Source organism: Peromyscus maniculatus, chromosome 1 (assembly GCF_049852395.1).
Source record: "Peromyscus maniculatus bairdii isolate BWxNUB_F1_BW_parent chromosome 1, HU_Pman_BW_mat_3.1, whole genome shotgun sequence".
In the NCBI taxonomy this organism is placed as follows: Eukaryota; Metazoa; Chordata; class Mammalia; order Rodentia; family Cricetidae; genus Peromyscus; species Peromyscus maniculatus.
In genome coordinates, this window is record NC_134852.1 from 26,434,199 (window position 1) to 26,449,455 (window position 15,257).

Genomic DNA, 15,257 nt, shown 5'->3' on the forward strand with positions numbered 1-15,257 from the left:
TTAGAGTGATTTGAAAACACGACTGTGGTAACACACCTGCATACATTTTAATGGGTCCAGTTGTTTCAGTGATCTAGGAATCGTCCAGGTGCTTTTACCTTTGGCATAAAGGCAGGTAGCTTCTATCTTCCCATGGACACTCCTACTTCAGGATCACATATGAGAGCCTCTCCTCTCTTTCTCTCTTTGCTTCTGTATTGACACTAGCAGGAAATAGTGCAAATTTAGCCACGTGTAATTGGCTCATCAAAACTTTTCATTATGAAGAGATTACAGCATGTTTTCTATTTGAATCCCTACGAGTATGTTGACAACTTCCCCTAGTTACATAATAGGAATCCTTGCCCCACTTACCAGCAGTTGTAGAAGGGAAGATTCAATTACCATATAGTACCACTCTAACTTCCGGATTTTTTGTTCTGTGTTTTAAAATAACATAACCTTACATTCTTTGTGCCACATGCAAACATTTAAAATACTGGAGGGTTGTAATTAGATACTTATCTATTCATATTAAAGCGACATCATCACCTTGAGCTGCTGGAGGTTAGGAAACTTGTTTGCTTGTACCAGGAGCACTAGAGTGAGGGTTTGTGTGAATCAGAAGTTGCATATTTATGGCTTTTGAATGTCAATCAATGGACAAAAGCAGTTTCATAGGTACTATGATATGGAAGACACTAGTAATTACATCAGAGTTTATTTCTAAATGGAAAATAACATGTACTTTTGCCTCCCCACCATGATAGAGAAACACTGAGGGAAGAGGCCAAATTAAAATTAATAATCATGTCATATAAGATCAGAAACTCTAAAACCAAGGGAATTCAGTTTAATCTCAGCAACAGGGCAAGACCAAGTTTCTCAGCTCATGATTTCTCTTACTCTAGGCTAGCATAATTACGTTTTGGTTTTTGGTTTTATTTCTTTTTCTTTTTCTTCTTGGTTTTTCTGAGACAGGGTTTCTCTGTGTAGCTTATCACCTTTCCTGCAACTCACTTGGTAGCCCAGGCTGACCCGGAACTCACTTGGTAGCCCAGGCTGACCTCGAACTCACAGATATCGGACTGGCTCTGTCTCCCGAGTGCTGGGAATAAAGGCGTGAGCCACGACCGCCCGGCTACCTTTTAGTTCTTGATGAGGTTGTAGTAATTTGTAAATACATGAGCATATTTGAAGATATTTCACTTTTCAGTGAGAGTTTCTACTTTCCATGTTTCAATTTTCAGTACCTGCTAAGGAATAAAGTAGTTTCACAATTGTGCACTCCAAAACAAAAGAATTAATTTCAGACCCAAACCAAGAAAGTTAATCCTCTACCTTTCCATTGCAGAAAACAGAAAAACATCTTTCTGATGATAGCAAGACCTGGGCATTAAAGAAGTTTAAAACTGAAGTCAACCTCCTTTCTCTGGGAGAGGTAATAACTGATAGCTTTAAAATAAAAAAAAAAATACTTAGTGGTAATTCCCACTAATTTGAAAACTAACATATTTGCTTGTGAGAGGAATGATGCTTCTGTGTTCCTATGTCTACATTATTGCAAATAGTGTCAGAGAAGAAGAACCCAGCCTGGAACATGTCCTTCACGTCCTTTCTACCCTCACTTCTGGGAACACCCAACCTAATGACCTTCTAAGACAGTAGTTCTCACCCTTCCTAATGCTGTGACCATTTCATGCAGTTCTTCATGTTGTGGTGACCGTCACCATAAAATTATTTTCGTTGCTACTTCATAAGTGTAATTTTGCTAAGGTTATGTCTCATAAGGTCAATATCTGTATTTTCAGAAGGTCTTAGGTGACCTCTGTGAATAAGAGTCCTATGATTACCAAATGGGTCTGACCCACAGGTTGAAAATCACTGTTTTAACGGGGAAGTGATAGTAAATTAGACTATGGAGAAAAAAAATCAAAAGTTGAGCAACTTGCAACACCGAGAGAAGATCTCATAGAAATGAAGAGTATAAATAATGGAGACTCGGGTAGCTCATGTCAACATGAATGTACCCAACATACCTGTATATTTTAAATTGATTTATTTTATGTGTTTTAAAGTTTTGCATACATTCTCTCTGTGCACCTTGTGTGTGTGTGCTGCCCACAGACATCCAAGAGGGCATTTGATCCCCGGGAATTGCAGTTCTGCATGGTTGTCAGACAAGAAGTGGGTGCTGTGAATCAAACCCAGGCCCTCTGCAAGAGTAACAAGGGTTTTACAAGAATGAAACAAAAGCAATAAGTGTTTATACTACTGAGCCATCTTTCCAGACCCCAGAATGAATATGATTGTAATGCAGATGATGAGAGTGTAAGCCAAGATATCATAAGTTGTTATAAGTAGCCAGCATCAACATGTCTGCTACTCCCTAGACAACAGTCCTCATCAGCCTGCCAGTTTGACACATTGAAACCCAGAGAACATATAGGCAGGAAGAACATCAATAGCAGGCTGGGCATGGTGATGCCCACCTTTAATCCCTGCACTCATGAAGCAGAGGCAAGCTGGTCTTTGTCAATTCGAGGACACCCTGGTCCTGAGTTATTTGGTGGATGAGGGAAGGCAAGAAACCTGTGTGCCATAGCAGAAGTGTGGAGGTCAAAGGATAATTTATAGCAGTCAGTTCTCTCCTCTCACCATTTCAGTCTCAGGGATCAAATTCCAATTGTCAGTCATCCTGGCAAGTGCCTTTATCACCTTAGCCCTCTCACTGGCCCTCTGATTTATACATTCACTGTAAATATTTTAGTATTCATACACACACACACACACACACACACACACGTACACAAACACACACACTCACACATACTCGAGTGTCAGCAGTGCATTCTCCTTGCAAGAATAGTGACGAGGGATCATCCCAGGAAACACAAGAATTGACAGCAAACTGCTTGACTACAATGCAGATATTGAAGCAAAAACTAAGGTAAACAGCATTCAACGACATCCCCAGTATATACCCAGCAATGACACTCAGGTCCACCCATCACATGCCAAAGATCAAGCAGTCTCAATGAATCTGTTCAGAGTGAAACATTTTTCTCCAAATATGTTTTTTATATTTTTATACATAGTTAAAAGTAACACAGCACACAGCCTACTTGGTTTCAGAATTGGGCTTAATTTTAAAATTAAACCAAGGAAAAAGACCCCCCCAAAATTCCCATACATACACAATAAAAATGAATTAGTTTTAAAGATAAATATCTGTAGAATAAACAGAAGTCTGTTGCAATTACGAAGTTACTGATGGGGCTTGATTCTCAGAGATAAGGCTGGAGTGGAAAATGAGAAAGGTCACTGGCACACAGGCAAGTTTGGAAATTGATCATTGAAGAAGACATACCAAGAAGACATTTTTTATTTAATTTGTTCAAATTTTCTATGTGTATAGGAAATGCTGTTCAGGTTGGGAGATAATAATTCACAGTTTAGGGAAGACATAGTTTGGAAAAATAGGTTAACAAACTGCTCCAGAGAGGCCACTTGAGCTCTCTTACCGAACAAAGGCACACCAAACCTAGATGCCACATAATGGGGTTGGGGCAATAGAGTCACATCTCCATGGAGCTAAGAAGCTTGGAACCAGTGAGTGTTTGTGGAGAGTTCTGGAGAGGAGGGGTGCTCACAGGCAATGTTGGACAGGGCAATGGTGTGTCCAAAGGAAGGGTCCAGCTGTGTGTGTGTGAACTTGCAGCAAGGGATGAAGGAAAATCTGTCCTTTGTGACTGATTCTTTACAGATTCTCTGATAAATTTTCAGTTGAGAAGCATGTTGATATATAAAGTGTAATTTTTTTCTTTACAGTGTGGGTTGACAGCAATTAAAATGGCTTCTAAAGGAAAACAAGAGATGGCCCAGTTTTCAATGGAGGACCAGGTTGAGTCAAATAGGTAATGTGTCCTGTTTTTTTACAGTCTTAGTCCTGTTCTTGAGAGTGACAATTCTTTAAGTAAGGAATACTAAAATGAGAGGAGGAAGATTGGCTTCAACTCAGAGGCACATAGCCTGAGCTGGCAAAGGGACTGTTCCAACCAAGACAAAACAAAACAAAACAAAACAAAACAAAACAAAACAAAACAAAACAAAACAAAACAAAACAAAACAAAACAAACAAAACAAAACAAGAGAACAGTGTGCGTAGGGCTCAGCTCCCATTTAAAAACAACAGTTCATCATTCGAAATCTGATTTGATTGGTGATTTTCTACTAGTTAGGGAAACCACATTAATGTTGTTTACTTTGAAAAGTTTCAACTTAATTTATCACAGTGAAATCTGTGATCATTTTAGTATTTTTTAGTGAAGGTTAAATGCTATTACCAGACACTATTCTTTTTTTTTAATCGCTACTTCTTTTCTTTTTGCGGGGGAGTGGATTCTGTCTGAAATATCTCAATGCTGTGTTGGTCAGATGTGAATCTGTGCACCCACACTCCTGAAACATCAGTCATGGTTAGGCACAGTTATCCACAATGAGTATAAACAACTATGACTCAAAGTTTTTGGCTCTGCTGGGGATCCCATCAGCAGTAGGCTTCAGACATGGTTCTGTAGAGAAGGTTCACTCAACTGGGTGAAGCGCAACATGGAAGCAAGAAAAACACAGCTATTGCATCAGAGTTCTCCAACTACAAACCCCAGGCACCTAGAGCTTAGACATAGCCAGGAAGGACAGGAGACAGAGAGACTGTGCTCCCCTCCCATGAGTTTTAGAACAGGCTGTTACTTAACAGTCCAAGGCAACATTTGGTGATGGTCTGGCTTCTACTAGCAAACAGGTAACAACAACAACAAATACAAGGCCACCTATAACCTGTCAACCATATGTTGGCTTGTGAGAGTAAAGGCAAGGGTTGCTCTCCTGTTGCACCAAGTCTATCTCTTAGATAACAGAGAACAGAGAAGGGAATTTGTGCTATAGGATCAGGACAGGAGGGATGAACCAGGAGTAATAAAGGAACTGTTCATGTACATATACAACTATAAAATATACCTACTGCATCAAATAGAACAAAGGATGTAGAAGAACCCCACTTCCTTGTCCCTGTGTGCCTGTCTGTGTGGGGTTGGGGGTGGTGGAAAAAGCAGCTTCAAAGCACCAAAAAAGGAGTGACTTCTGAGATTGTTGGCAGCTTGTTGCTTAGAGATAGAGTGTATTTTATTTTCTACCAAACTATCCTGGGAGAGATGATTAGACTCAATGAAATGCCTAAAAGTTTCTTGACAGAAAAGAGGCCGTGGTACTTTAGAGGTAGAGGGAAAAGAATGAAATAGGAGCATTCAGTGCTAGAGCACACAACCACAAAGCCATCAGTTAGTTACTGCAACCATCAGAACAAAGTGTGTGCAAAAACCACCATCCTGTCTCTAGTGTGCATAGATGTGTGTTGCCTGGTTTGCCTATGTCTGTGTGCGACATGAAGAGAAGAGGAGGATATTGGTTTCTTGTGTCATTCTCTCACTTACCCACTTGACATAAGGTCTCTGACTGAACCTGGAGCAGCTCTAGCAGCCAACAAGCCCAAATGATACCCTGTCTCTTCCACCCAAAGACTGGGTTACAAGTGCATGTGTCCATGCCCAGCTTTTTATGCGGTTGATGATCATTCAAACTCAGTTTGTTATGTGTGGGCATCAAGCACTCTTATTGACTGAGGCCTCTACCAGGCCACTGACTGTTTTGATTTTGATTTTTAAATAGAACTAAGAGTGAGTCTTCACTGAATGTTTTATAGATTGAGTTAAGTTGAAATTCACAAAAGCAACACAAAATTTATGTTGAAATACGTAATGCAAAATTGCTGCTTAATATGCAGGTAACCAATCTTTCAACAGAGTCGGTCAAAGGACCAAATCCACCCATTATTGCATGTTTTTATCCTAAAGGCTCTCTGAAAAACGTGATGCTCTCACACCTGTCCCAGAGGATAATGGAACTCCATCTCTCCCTATGGTAAAGTGATCCTTTGTGAAATTCATTTTCTTATGAATGTTGTTAAAATGCAGCAGTAGTAGTCTACCTACCTCAGTTTTGTATGAAAATATGGCCAGAGAAAAATATTTTGTTGGTGTGAACCATCACTTGATCAACTGTAAGTGAGCAATAAGTCCTTGTAGGGAGTGGTGAGCCAATAAAGGAATGGACTGGAAAGACAGTGATAAGAAGACAAAGGTCAGTCCTCACGGATTAGATGTTTCATGTTTGACCAAGGATGTTGTGCAGAAATAAATACACCTTAGAGTGATTTGAAAACACGACTGTGGTAACACACCTGCATACATTTTAATGGGTCCAGTTGTTTCAGTGATCTAGGAATCGTCCAGGTGCTTTTACCTTTGGCATAAAGGCAGGTAGCTTCTATCTTCCCATGGACACTCCTACTTCAGGATCACATATGAGAGCCTCTCCTCTCTTTCTCTCTTTGCTTCTGTATTGACACTAGCAGGAAATAGTGCAAATTTAGCCACGTGTAATTGGCTCATCAAAACTTTTCATTATGAAGAGATTACAGCATGTTTTCTATTTGAATCCCTACGAGTATGTTGACAACTTCCCCTAGTTACATAATAGGAATCCTTGCCCCACTTACCAGCAGTTGTAGAAGGGAAGATTCAATTACCATATAGTACCACTCTAACTTCCGGATTTTTTGTTCTGTGTTTTAAAATAACATAACCTTACATTCTTTGTGCCACATGCAAACATTTAAAATACTGGAGGGTTGTAATTAGATACTTATCTATTCATATTAAAGCGACATCATCACCTTGAGCTGCTGGAGGTTAGGAAACTTGTTTGCTTGTACCAGGAGCACTAGAGTGAGGGTTTGTGTGAATCAGAAGTTGCATATTTATGGCTTTTGAATGTCAATCAATGGACAAAAGCAGTTTCATAGGTACTATGATATGGAAGACACTAGTAATTACATCAGAGTTTATTTCTAAATGGAAAATAACATGTACTTTTGCCTCCCCACCATGATAGAGAAACACTGAGGGAAGAGGCCAAATTAAAATTAATAATCATGTCATATAAGATCAGAAACTCTAAAACCAAGGGAATTCAGTTTAATCTCAGCAACAGGGCAAGACCAAGTTTCTCAGCTCATGATTTCTCTTACTCTAGGCTAGCATAATTACGTTTTGGTTTTTGGTTTTATTTTTTTTTCTTTTTCTTCTTGGTTTTTCTGAGACAGGGTTTCTCTGTGTAGCTTATCACCTTTCCTGCAACTCACTTGGTAGCCCAGGCTGACCCGGAACTCACTTGGTAGCCCAGGCTGACCTCGAACTCACAGATATCGGACTGGCTCTGTCTCCCGAGTGCTGGGAATAAAGGCGTGAGCCACGACCGCCCGGCTACCTTTTAGTTCTTGATGAGGTTGTAGTAATTTGTAAATACATGAGCATATTTGAAGATATTTCACTTTTCAGTGAGAGTTTCTACTTTCCATGTTTCAATTTTCAGTACCTGCTAAGGAATAAAGTAGTTTCACAATTGTGCACTCCAAAACAAAAGAATTAATTTCAGACCCAAACCAAGAAAGTTAATCCTCTACCTTTCCATTGCAGAAAACAGAAAAACATCTTTCTGATGATAGCAAGACCTGGGCATTAAAGAAGTTTAAAACTGAAGTCAACCTCCTTTCTCTGGGAGAGGTAATAACTGATAGCTTTAAAATAAAAAAAAAAAATACTTAGTGGTAATTCCCACTAATTTGAAAACTAACATATTTGCTTGTGAGAGGAATGATGCTTCTGTGTTCCTATGTCTACATTATTGCAAATAGTGTCAGAGAAGAAGAACCCAGCCTGGAACATGTCCTTCACGTCCTTTCTACCCTCACTTCTGGGAACACCCAACCTAATGACCTTCTAAGACAGTAGTTCTCACCCTTCCTAATGCTGTGACCATTTCATGCAGTTCTTCATGTTGTGGTGACCGTCACCATAAAATTATTTTCGTTGCTACTTCATAAGTGTAATTTTGCTAAGGTTATGTCTCATAAGGTCAATATCTGTATTTTCAGAAGGTCTTAGGTGACCTCTGTGAATAAGAGTCCTATGATTACCAAATGGGTCTGACCCACAGGTTGAAAATCACTGTTTTAACGGGGAAGTGATAGTAAATTAGACTATGGAGAAAAAAAATCAAAAGTTGAGCAACTTGCAACACCGAGAGAAGATCTCATAGAAATGAAGAGTATAAATAATGGAGACTCGGGTAGCTCATGTCAACATGAATGTACCCAACATACCTGTATATTTTAAATTGATTTATTTTATGTGTTTTAAAGTTTTGCATACATTCTCTCTGTGCACCTTGTGTGTGTGTGCTGCCCACAGACATCCAAGAGGGCATTTGATCCCCGGGAATTGCAGTTCTGCATGGTTGTCAGACAAGAAGTGGGTGCTGTGAATCAAACCCAGGCCCTCTGCAAGAGTAACAAGGGTTTTATAAGAATGAAACAAAAGCAATAAGTGTTTATACTACTGAGCCATCTTTCCAGACCCCAGAATGAATATGATTGTAATGCAGATGATGAGAGTGTAAGCCAAGATATCATAAGTTGTTATAAGTAGCCAGCATCAACATGTCTGCTACTCCCTAGACAACAGTCCTCATCAGCCTGCCAGTTTGACACATTGAAACCCAGAGAACATATAGGCAGGAAGAACATCAATAGCAGGCTGGGCATGGTGATGCCCACCTTTAATCCCTGCACTCATGAAGCAGAGGCAAGCTGGTCTTTGTCAATTCGAGGACACCCTGGTCCTGAGTTATTTGGTGGATGAGGGAAGGCAAGAAACCTGTGTGCCATAGCAGAAGTGTGGAGGTCAAAGGATAATTTATAGCAGTCAGTTCTCTCCTCTCACCATTTCAGTCTCAGGGATCAAATTCCAATTGTCAGTCATCCTGGCAAGTGCCTTTATCACCTTAGCCCTCTCACTAGCCCTCTGATTTATACATTCACTGTAAATATTTTAGTATTCATACACACACACACACACACACACACACACACACACACACACACGTACACAAACACACACACTCACATACTCGAGTGTCAGCAGTGCATTCTCCTTGCAAGAATAGTGACGAGGGATCATCCCAGGAAACACAAGAATTGACAGCAAACCGCTTGACTACAATGCAGATATTGAAGCAAAAACCAAGGTAAACAGCATTCAACGACATCCCCAGTATATACCCAGCAATGACACTCAGGTCCACCCATCACATGCCAAAGATCAAGCAGTCTCAATGAATCTGTTCAGAGTGAAACATTTTTCTCCAAATATGTTTTTTATATTTTTATACATAGTTAAAAGTAACACAGTACACAGCCTACTTGGTTTCAGAATTGGACTTAATTTTAAAATTAAACCAAGGAAAAAGACCCCCACACAATTCCCATACATACACAATAAAAATGAATTAGTTTTAAAGATAAATATCTGTAGAATAAACAGAAGTCTGTTGCAATTACGAAGTTACTGATGGGGCTTGATTCTCAGAGATAAGGCTGGAGTGGAAAATGAGAAAGGTCACTGGCACACAGGCAAGTTTGGAAATTGATCATTGAAGAAGACATACCAAGAAGACATTTTTTATTTAATTTGTTCAAATTTTCTATGTGTATAGGAAATGCTGTTCAGGTTGGGAGATAATAATTCACAGTTTAGGGAAGACATAGTTTGGAAAAATAGGTTAACAAACTGCTCCAGAGAGGCCACTTGAGCTCTCTTACCGAACAAAGGCACACCAAACCTAGATGCCACATAATGGGGTTGGGGCAATAGAGTCACATCTCCATGGAGCTAAGAAGCTTGGAACCAGTGAGTGTTTGTGGAGAGTTCTGGAGAGGAGGGGTGCTCACAGGCAATGTTGGACAGGGCAATGGTGTGTCCAAAGGAAGGGTCCAGCTGTGTGTGTGTGTGAACTTGCAGCAAGGGATGAAGGACAATCTGTCCTTTGTGACTGATTCTTTACAGATTCTCTGATAAATTTTCAGTTGAGAAGCATGTTGATATATAAAGTGTAATTTTTTTCTTTACAGTGTGGGTTGACAGCAATTAAAATGGCTTCTAAAGGAAAACAAGAGATGGCCCAGTTTTCAATGGAGGACCAGGTTGAGTCAAATAGGTAATGTGTCCTGCTTTTTACAATCTTAGTCCTGTTCTTGAGAGTGACAATTCTTTAAGTAAGGAATACTAAAATGAGAGGAGGAAGATTGGCTTCAACTCAGAGGCACATAGCCTGAGCTGGCAAAGGGACTGTTCCAACCAAGACAAAACAAACCAAAACAAGAGAACAGTGTGTGTCAGGGCTCAGCTTCCCATTTAGAAACAACAGTTCATCATTCGAAATCTGATTTGATTGGTGATTTTCTACTAGTTAGGGAAACCACATTAATGTTGTTTACTTTGAAAAGTTTCAACTTAATTTATCACAGTGAAATCTGTGATCATTTTAGTATTTTTTAGTGAAGGTTAAATGCTATTATCAGACACTATTCCTCCACCCCCCCCCCGCTACTTCTTTTCTTTTTTTGATGGGGAGTGGATTCTGTCTGAAATGTCTCAATGCTGTGTTGGTCAGATGTGAATCTGTGCACCCACACTCCTGAAACAGCAGTCATGGTTTGGAACGGTTATCCACAATGAGTATAAAGAACTAAGACTCAAGGTTTTTTGCTCATGCAATGAGCACAGTACTTGGTCCCACTGCCTTGTTGCCTCCCAAACTCATCAAGCCAATCAACTGTCTCACCTATTCAGAGGGTCTGTTCCAGCTGGGGGCCCCTCAACCAAATTCACCGAGTGTTCCAAAGAGCTCCCAGCAACTAAAAGAATGAGAAATGTAAGTTAGACCACAGAAATTGTTTAAAATATTTGAAGATTTTTGGACTCGAAATCTCATAATCTTTGGCACTAGTATATATGATTAATAAATTTCATGCTTTATAATGAACTTTTAGGCATTTCCTAGCACCAGAAAAAAAATGATTCTTTTTTTCCAATAATATTGAAAATACATCACATAAAAATAACAGTTGAAAAAAAATAAAATAAAAAAAAATAACCGTTTAGTCCAATAAAACTGCCCAAGTAAAGTTGGTAGGTTCATGGTTGTCTCCTATTCTAGAATGAGGGAATTACTTTCACTCCTAATGTGAATCTTGTGTTTTCTGAATGGCTAAGCAGAGAAATATAACTGTTAAATATTAGTTTCTATTTTTGTTTCCATACACTGTGACTTATGAGGAGGGCATCTTCTTGGAAACAAACACTCCAAAAGAAGCCACATTTGAGAATAAAACCAACAAAATAAGGCTCTACATTCTCACACCTTCTCCAACACAATGATACTAATGTCACTATATAAGATTCTACTGATGATGCCACTGCTCCTGCTGATCCTGACCATGTCACCAGGGTTGTTCTTTATGCAACTGATAATTCTTGCTTTTCTTTGTAGTTGCTGCTGAAGCAGAACATTAATTCTTTAAAAGAAGAACACATCAAGTATCAATCTGTCAGGAAGATTTCATAAAAAATAGAAATTGTAAATTTAAATATTTATCTGAAAGGTGACACAGTATATATTGAATTCTGTAAGTGTTTGTAATATTTCCCATTAAAATGCATTATGCAAATATTTTAAGCTGTTTCTTGGTATTGTACAAACTGATCACCTGACCTCTCAGTTATGTGTTTAAGGGGGAGGATTTTATTATAGATACAGAGATAGAACAGACAGAGTCATCTGGAATGTCCAAAGCAGAAGAAGATGGTTGTACATAGTCAGCTAACTGGACCTGGCTAATGATAGACAGAAACAGATCAGAGAGGAAGAGAGAGAGAAAGAAACAGAGGAGGAGACAGAGAGAGAGAAGGAGAGGAACATGGAGATAGGAGGAGACAGAGACACAAAGACACTGAGAAGCTGTGAGAAGGGATGCATGTGATCTAGAGGGAGTTTAGGGGAGGGGAGGAGGGAAGAGGACCTAGGACACTAGCATAGACTTTGAAATGCATAACAAGTACTTGTGACGCTGAAGGAGCCTGGAGGCTAGCATGTGCCTCATTATGGTAATACGTACCACAGGCAGCCATTTTCTCTACTGCCAGTCATAAGAGAAATGACATCTTTCGGTAGAGCTTCACAAGTTTTTGAGGAATGTTGGCTTCTAGCTACCTTCCAGAAATCCTCCTAAAGTCCAGGTTGGGGCTGCCCTTAGAATTTTGGGAACTGGAGTTTTCTTTGGACATAACAGGTATCAATGAATCTTAATGGATTTTCCAAGTCACAAACCAGCCTTGTTGAGGTTTACATATTCAAACTGCTCAAACACAAGTAAAAACACCCCCCAAAGTGCCATATTGTCCTTAACATCCATAGAGTTCAAGTGTGGTTGCATACCTGCATTTCCTTTTCCTTTAATTTGATGACATCCCATCCCCCAGCATACATTCACTGCACAAAGTCCCTCACTGAGGGGAGGGGCCTTATGAGCCCCTCACTGTATGAAGATCATAGTGTCCTGGACACCCTTGCACAGAAATCATCTACAACCTCTGCCTCCCTCTTCCAAAGTAGTCCCTGATCCTTGGAGTGTGTGACTCAGACATCCTGTTGAGGTCTGAGCACTTCATAGTTTTGCATTCTCTAAAGTTTGGCCAGGTGTGAGTCTGCGCATTCACCACAGCCCACTGCATAAATAAATGTCTCTGATGAGGGATGATAGTTGCCCTAATGGACAGGTATAAGCCTGAGTATTTAGAAGGCAGCTTGATGCCATGTAGTTTGAACAAAACAACAATAGAGAGCCTGCTGTATGGACTCAACGCATCAGCCATTAACTCAGATTACAATAGTGCATCAGTGCTGTGTTAAGGAAAGAAAGACACGCACTTCCACTTGGAGTCCTTCAACCAAAAATGAGTCCAGGTTTGGATTTTCTACTTCATGCTCCCTGTCTTCCCTCATCTGTCTGGTACATGACTCTGAGTCTGTGCCTGTCTGAAGAAGTCTGTCTGTCCCTGTCTCTGTTTTTTAACAGAGTCTGTGCCTGTCCCTATGTCTGTCAGTGTCTGTCTGTCCCTGCGGCTGTCCCTGTGTGAATGTGAGTGTCTGTCCCTTTTGTTGTGCTCTCTTTTATTGACTTCTCAGGAAGAATCACATGGGGAAGGAGTGGGATACTTTACAGAAATCATTCGTGGAGTCTTACAAGAAATTAAGCCAATAACTTCAACTGACCCCAACTCACCCAGACAACAAACAGTATTATAAACTCCATTGTTTACCCAGCAATGCTACTGTGTTCAACAGTTTTGGTGGATATTCATTGAAGAAGAGTGTTTTCAACTTCTATGTTTGCTATTTTCTGCAAATGATACACATGCATTGTTCTGGATGGGGGCATAGAAGAGAATATAACAAGATTACAGTTATGTATTAGTTTAGGTTGTAAAAATTGATTATGTGGGAAGTCCAAGGACAGTAATGGTATTTGATGCATTGTTCTATAAAAAGTGGGTTCAATAGTCAGTTTGAGTACACAGTAGGGCTCACAGTCACTGGAAGGTGTGGGTGAAGATGCATCTGCTTAACTGGCATCCTGGAGCCCTCAGGCATCTGTTTCTTGAGGGAGCAGAGAAGTCAAGTTCCTAGGGAAAAAATATATTATTAAAACCTGCCCTATGACTGCCAGAAAGATTCCTGGTTGTACTGACAAAGTCAAATGCACAAGACAGAAGAGCAGATAGGCCCTTTATTGGGATATCTTGGGAAACTGGAGGGTAGGGAGTCCCAGCTGCTGAACAGATCATGTATGCTGAATAGGTGTCCGCTTGAGCCTGGAGAGATATACCAGCTTTAGTGCCGAGGAGCTTGGCAGTCAAAGGGGCGCTGAGGATCACGGTGTAGGGTTCTGTCCATCTGGGCTCCAGAAACTTAAGTGCTAGGTGTTTGAGGAGTACTTGGTCCCCCAGGGAGAGTGGGGCAGGTTCAGGGGGCAGTTAATTCTATTGGTGTGGGGTCAGGGAGATAGCTATCAGCATGTGAATGGAGAAGGGACCCCAGAAGGGAGAGGTAGGGGAGGCACCCAGCCAGTGAAGGAGTTTAGGCTGGAAGGTAGGTGACTGAGGAAGAAGGACCTTCCATAAAAGGATCTCAAAGGGCTTAGGCCTGTAAGAGAGCATGCGATGGCTCAGAGGCAGGTAAGGGCAATGAGGAGATGGGAGGGCCGAGATAACCTAAGTTCAATGGAGAGCTTTGGTGAGGGGTTGTTTGATGAGTCCATTGGCCCTCTTAACCTTTCCTGAAGATTGTGGATGGTAGGCGATGTGGAGCTTCCAGGAAATGTTGAGAGTTTCCAACATGAGCTCCATGACCCTAGAAGGGAAGGCTGTCCCATTGTCCATATGTATGGTCTTGGCAGGCCAAATCAAGGGATGATGTGGTCCAGGAGTATTTGAGCCACATCTGCTGTTTCCCTGGATGTAGAGAAGACTTCTATCTATCCTGTGAAGATGTCAACAAGAGTTAGGAAATAATGGAGTTTTTTATGAGTGGGCATGGGGCTGAAATCAATCTACCAATTGTCACCCCATTGGTGTCCTCGAAGCTGGGGCAGATGATGACATATCTGGAGGGGCACCTGGGGGTTGGCCTCACCACAACTCTGGCAGGAGGAGTGAACCTGTGAAATATAAGCTTAAATATGGGTGAGGTCGGGCCAGGCAGTGGTGGCACACGCCTTTAATCCCAGTACTTGGGAGGCAGAGGCAGACGGATCTCTGTGAGTTCGAGGCCAGCCTGGGCTACCAAGTGAGTTCCAGGAAAGGCGCAAAGCTACACAAGAGAAACCCTGTCTCGAAGAAAATTTCTTAATAAAAAAAATGAAAAAAATAAATGATGACCAGTGCCTGGTCCTGGGGAAGGATGAGACAGTTATTTAAGTAAAACCATCCATTCTTTTCTGCATGGCCCCATTTTTTTCAGGAGTTCATCAGTCTCCTCTGGTTGACAACAGGGCTGATAGGAGGGTACCAAAAACAAAATATGTTCTGTTGATCCAGAGATGCTAAAGGCCAGGCCCTGGGCTACTTAGTTTGCTTTGGCATTGCCTAAGGCTACTGGTTCCTTGGAGGACTGATGTCCTCAGCAGTGGATTCTATTTCTGCAGTGGTAGAGGGCCTCCAAAACTTGGTTATAAGGGGACTATTAACTATGGGAGTACCCTT

General features: G+C 40.8%; 1 protein-coding gene across 1 annotated transcript in view; it reads left to right on the forward strand.

The window, feature by feature from the left end:
* Positions 1-11,667, forward strand: part of LOC143272064 (uncharacterized) — a 41,699-nt gene extending 30,032 nt beyond the window's left edge. Inside the window, exons 16-21 of the mRNA XM_076565657.1 lie at positions 1,334-1,420; positions 3,811-3,896; positions 5,892-5,958; positions 7,575-7,661; positions 10,067-10,152; positions 11,488-11,667. Coding sequence (XP_076421772.1) covers positions 1,334-1,420; positions 3,811-3,896; positions 5,892-5,958; positions 7,575-7,661; positions 10,067-10,152; positions 11,488-11,497 — 423 coding nt within the window. The 3' untranslated portion in view covers positions 11,498-11,667. The remainder of the gene's footprint in view (positions 1-1,333; positions 1,421-3,810; positions 3,897-5,891; positions 5,959-7,574; positions 7,662-10,066; positions 10,153-11,487) is intronic.
* The last annotated feature ends 3,590 nt before the right edge of the window (positions 11,668-15,257 follow it).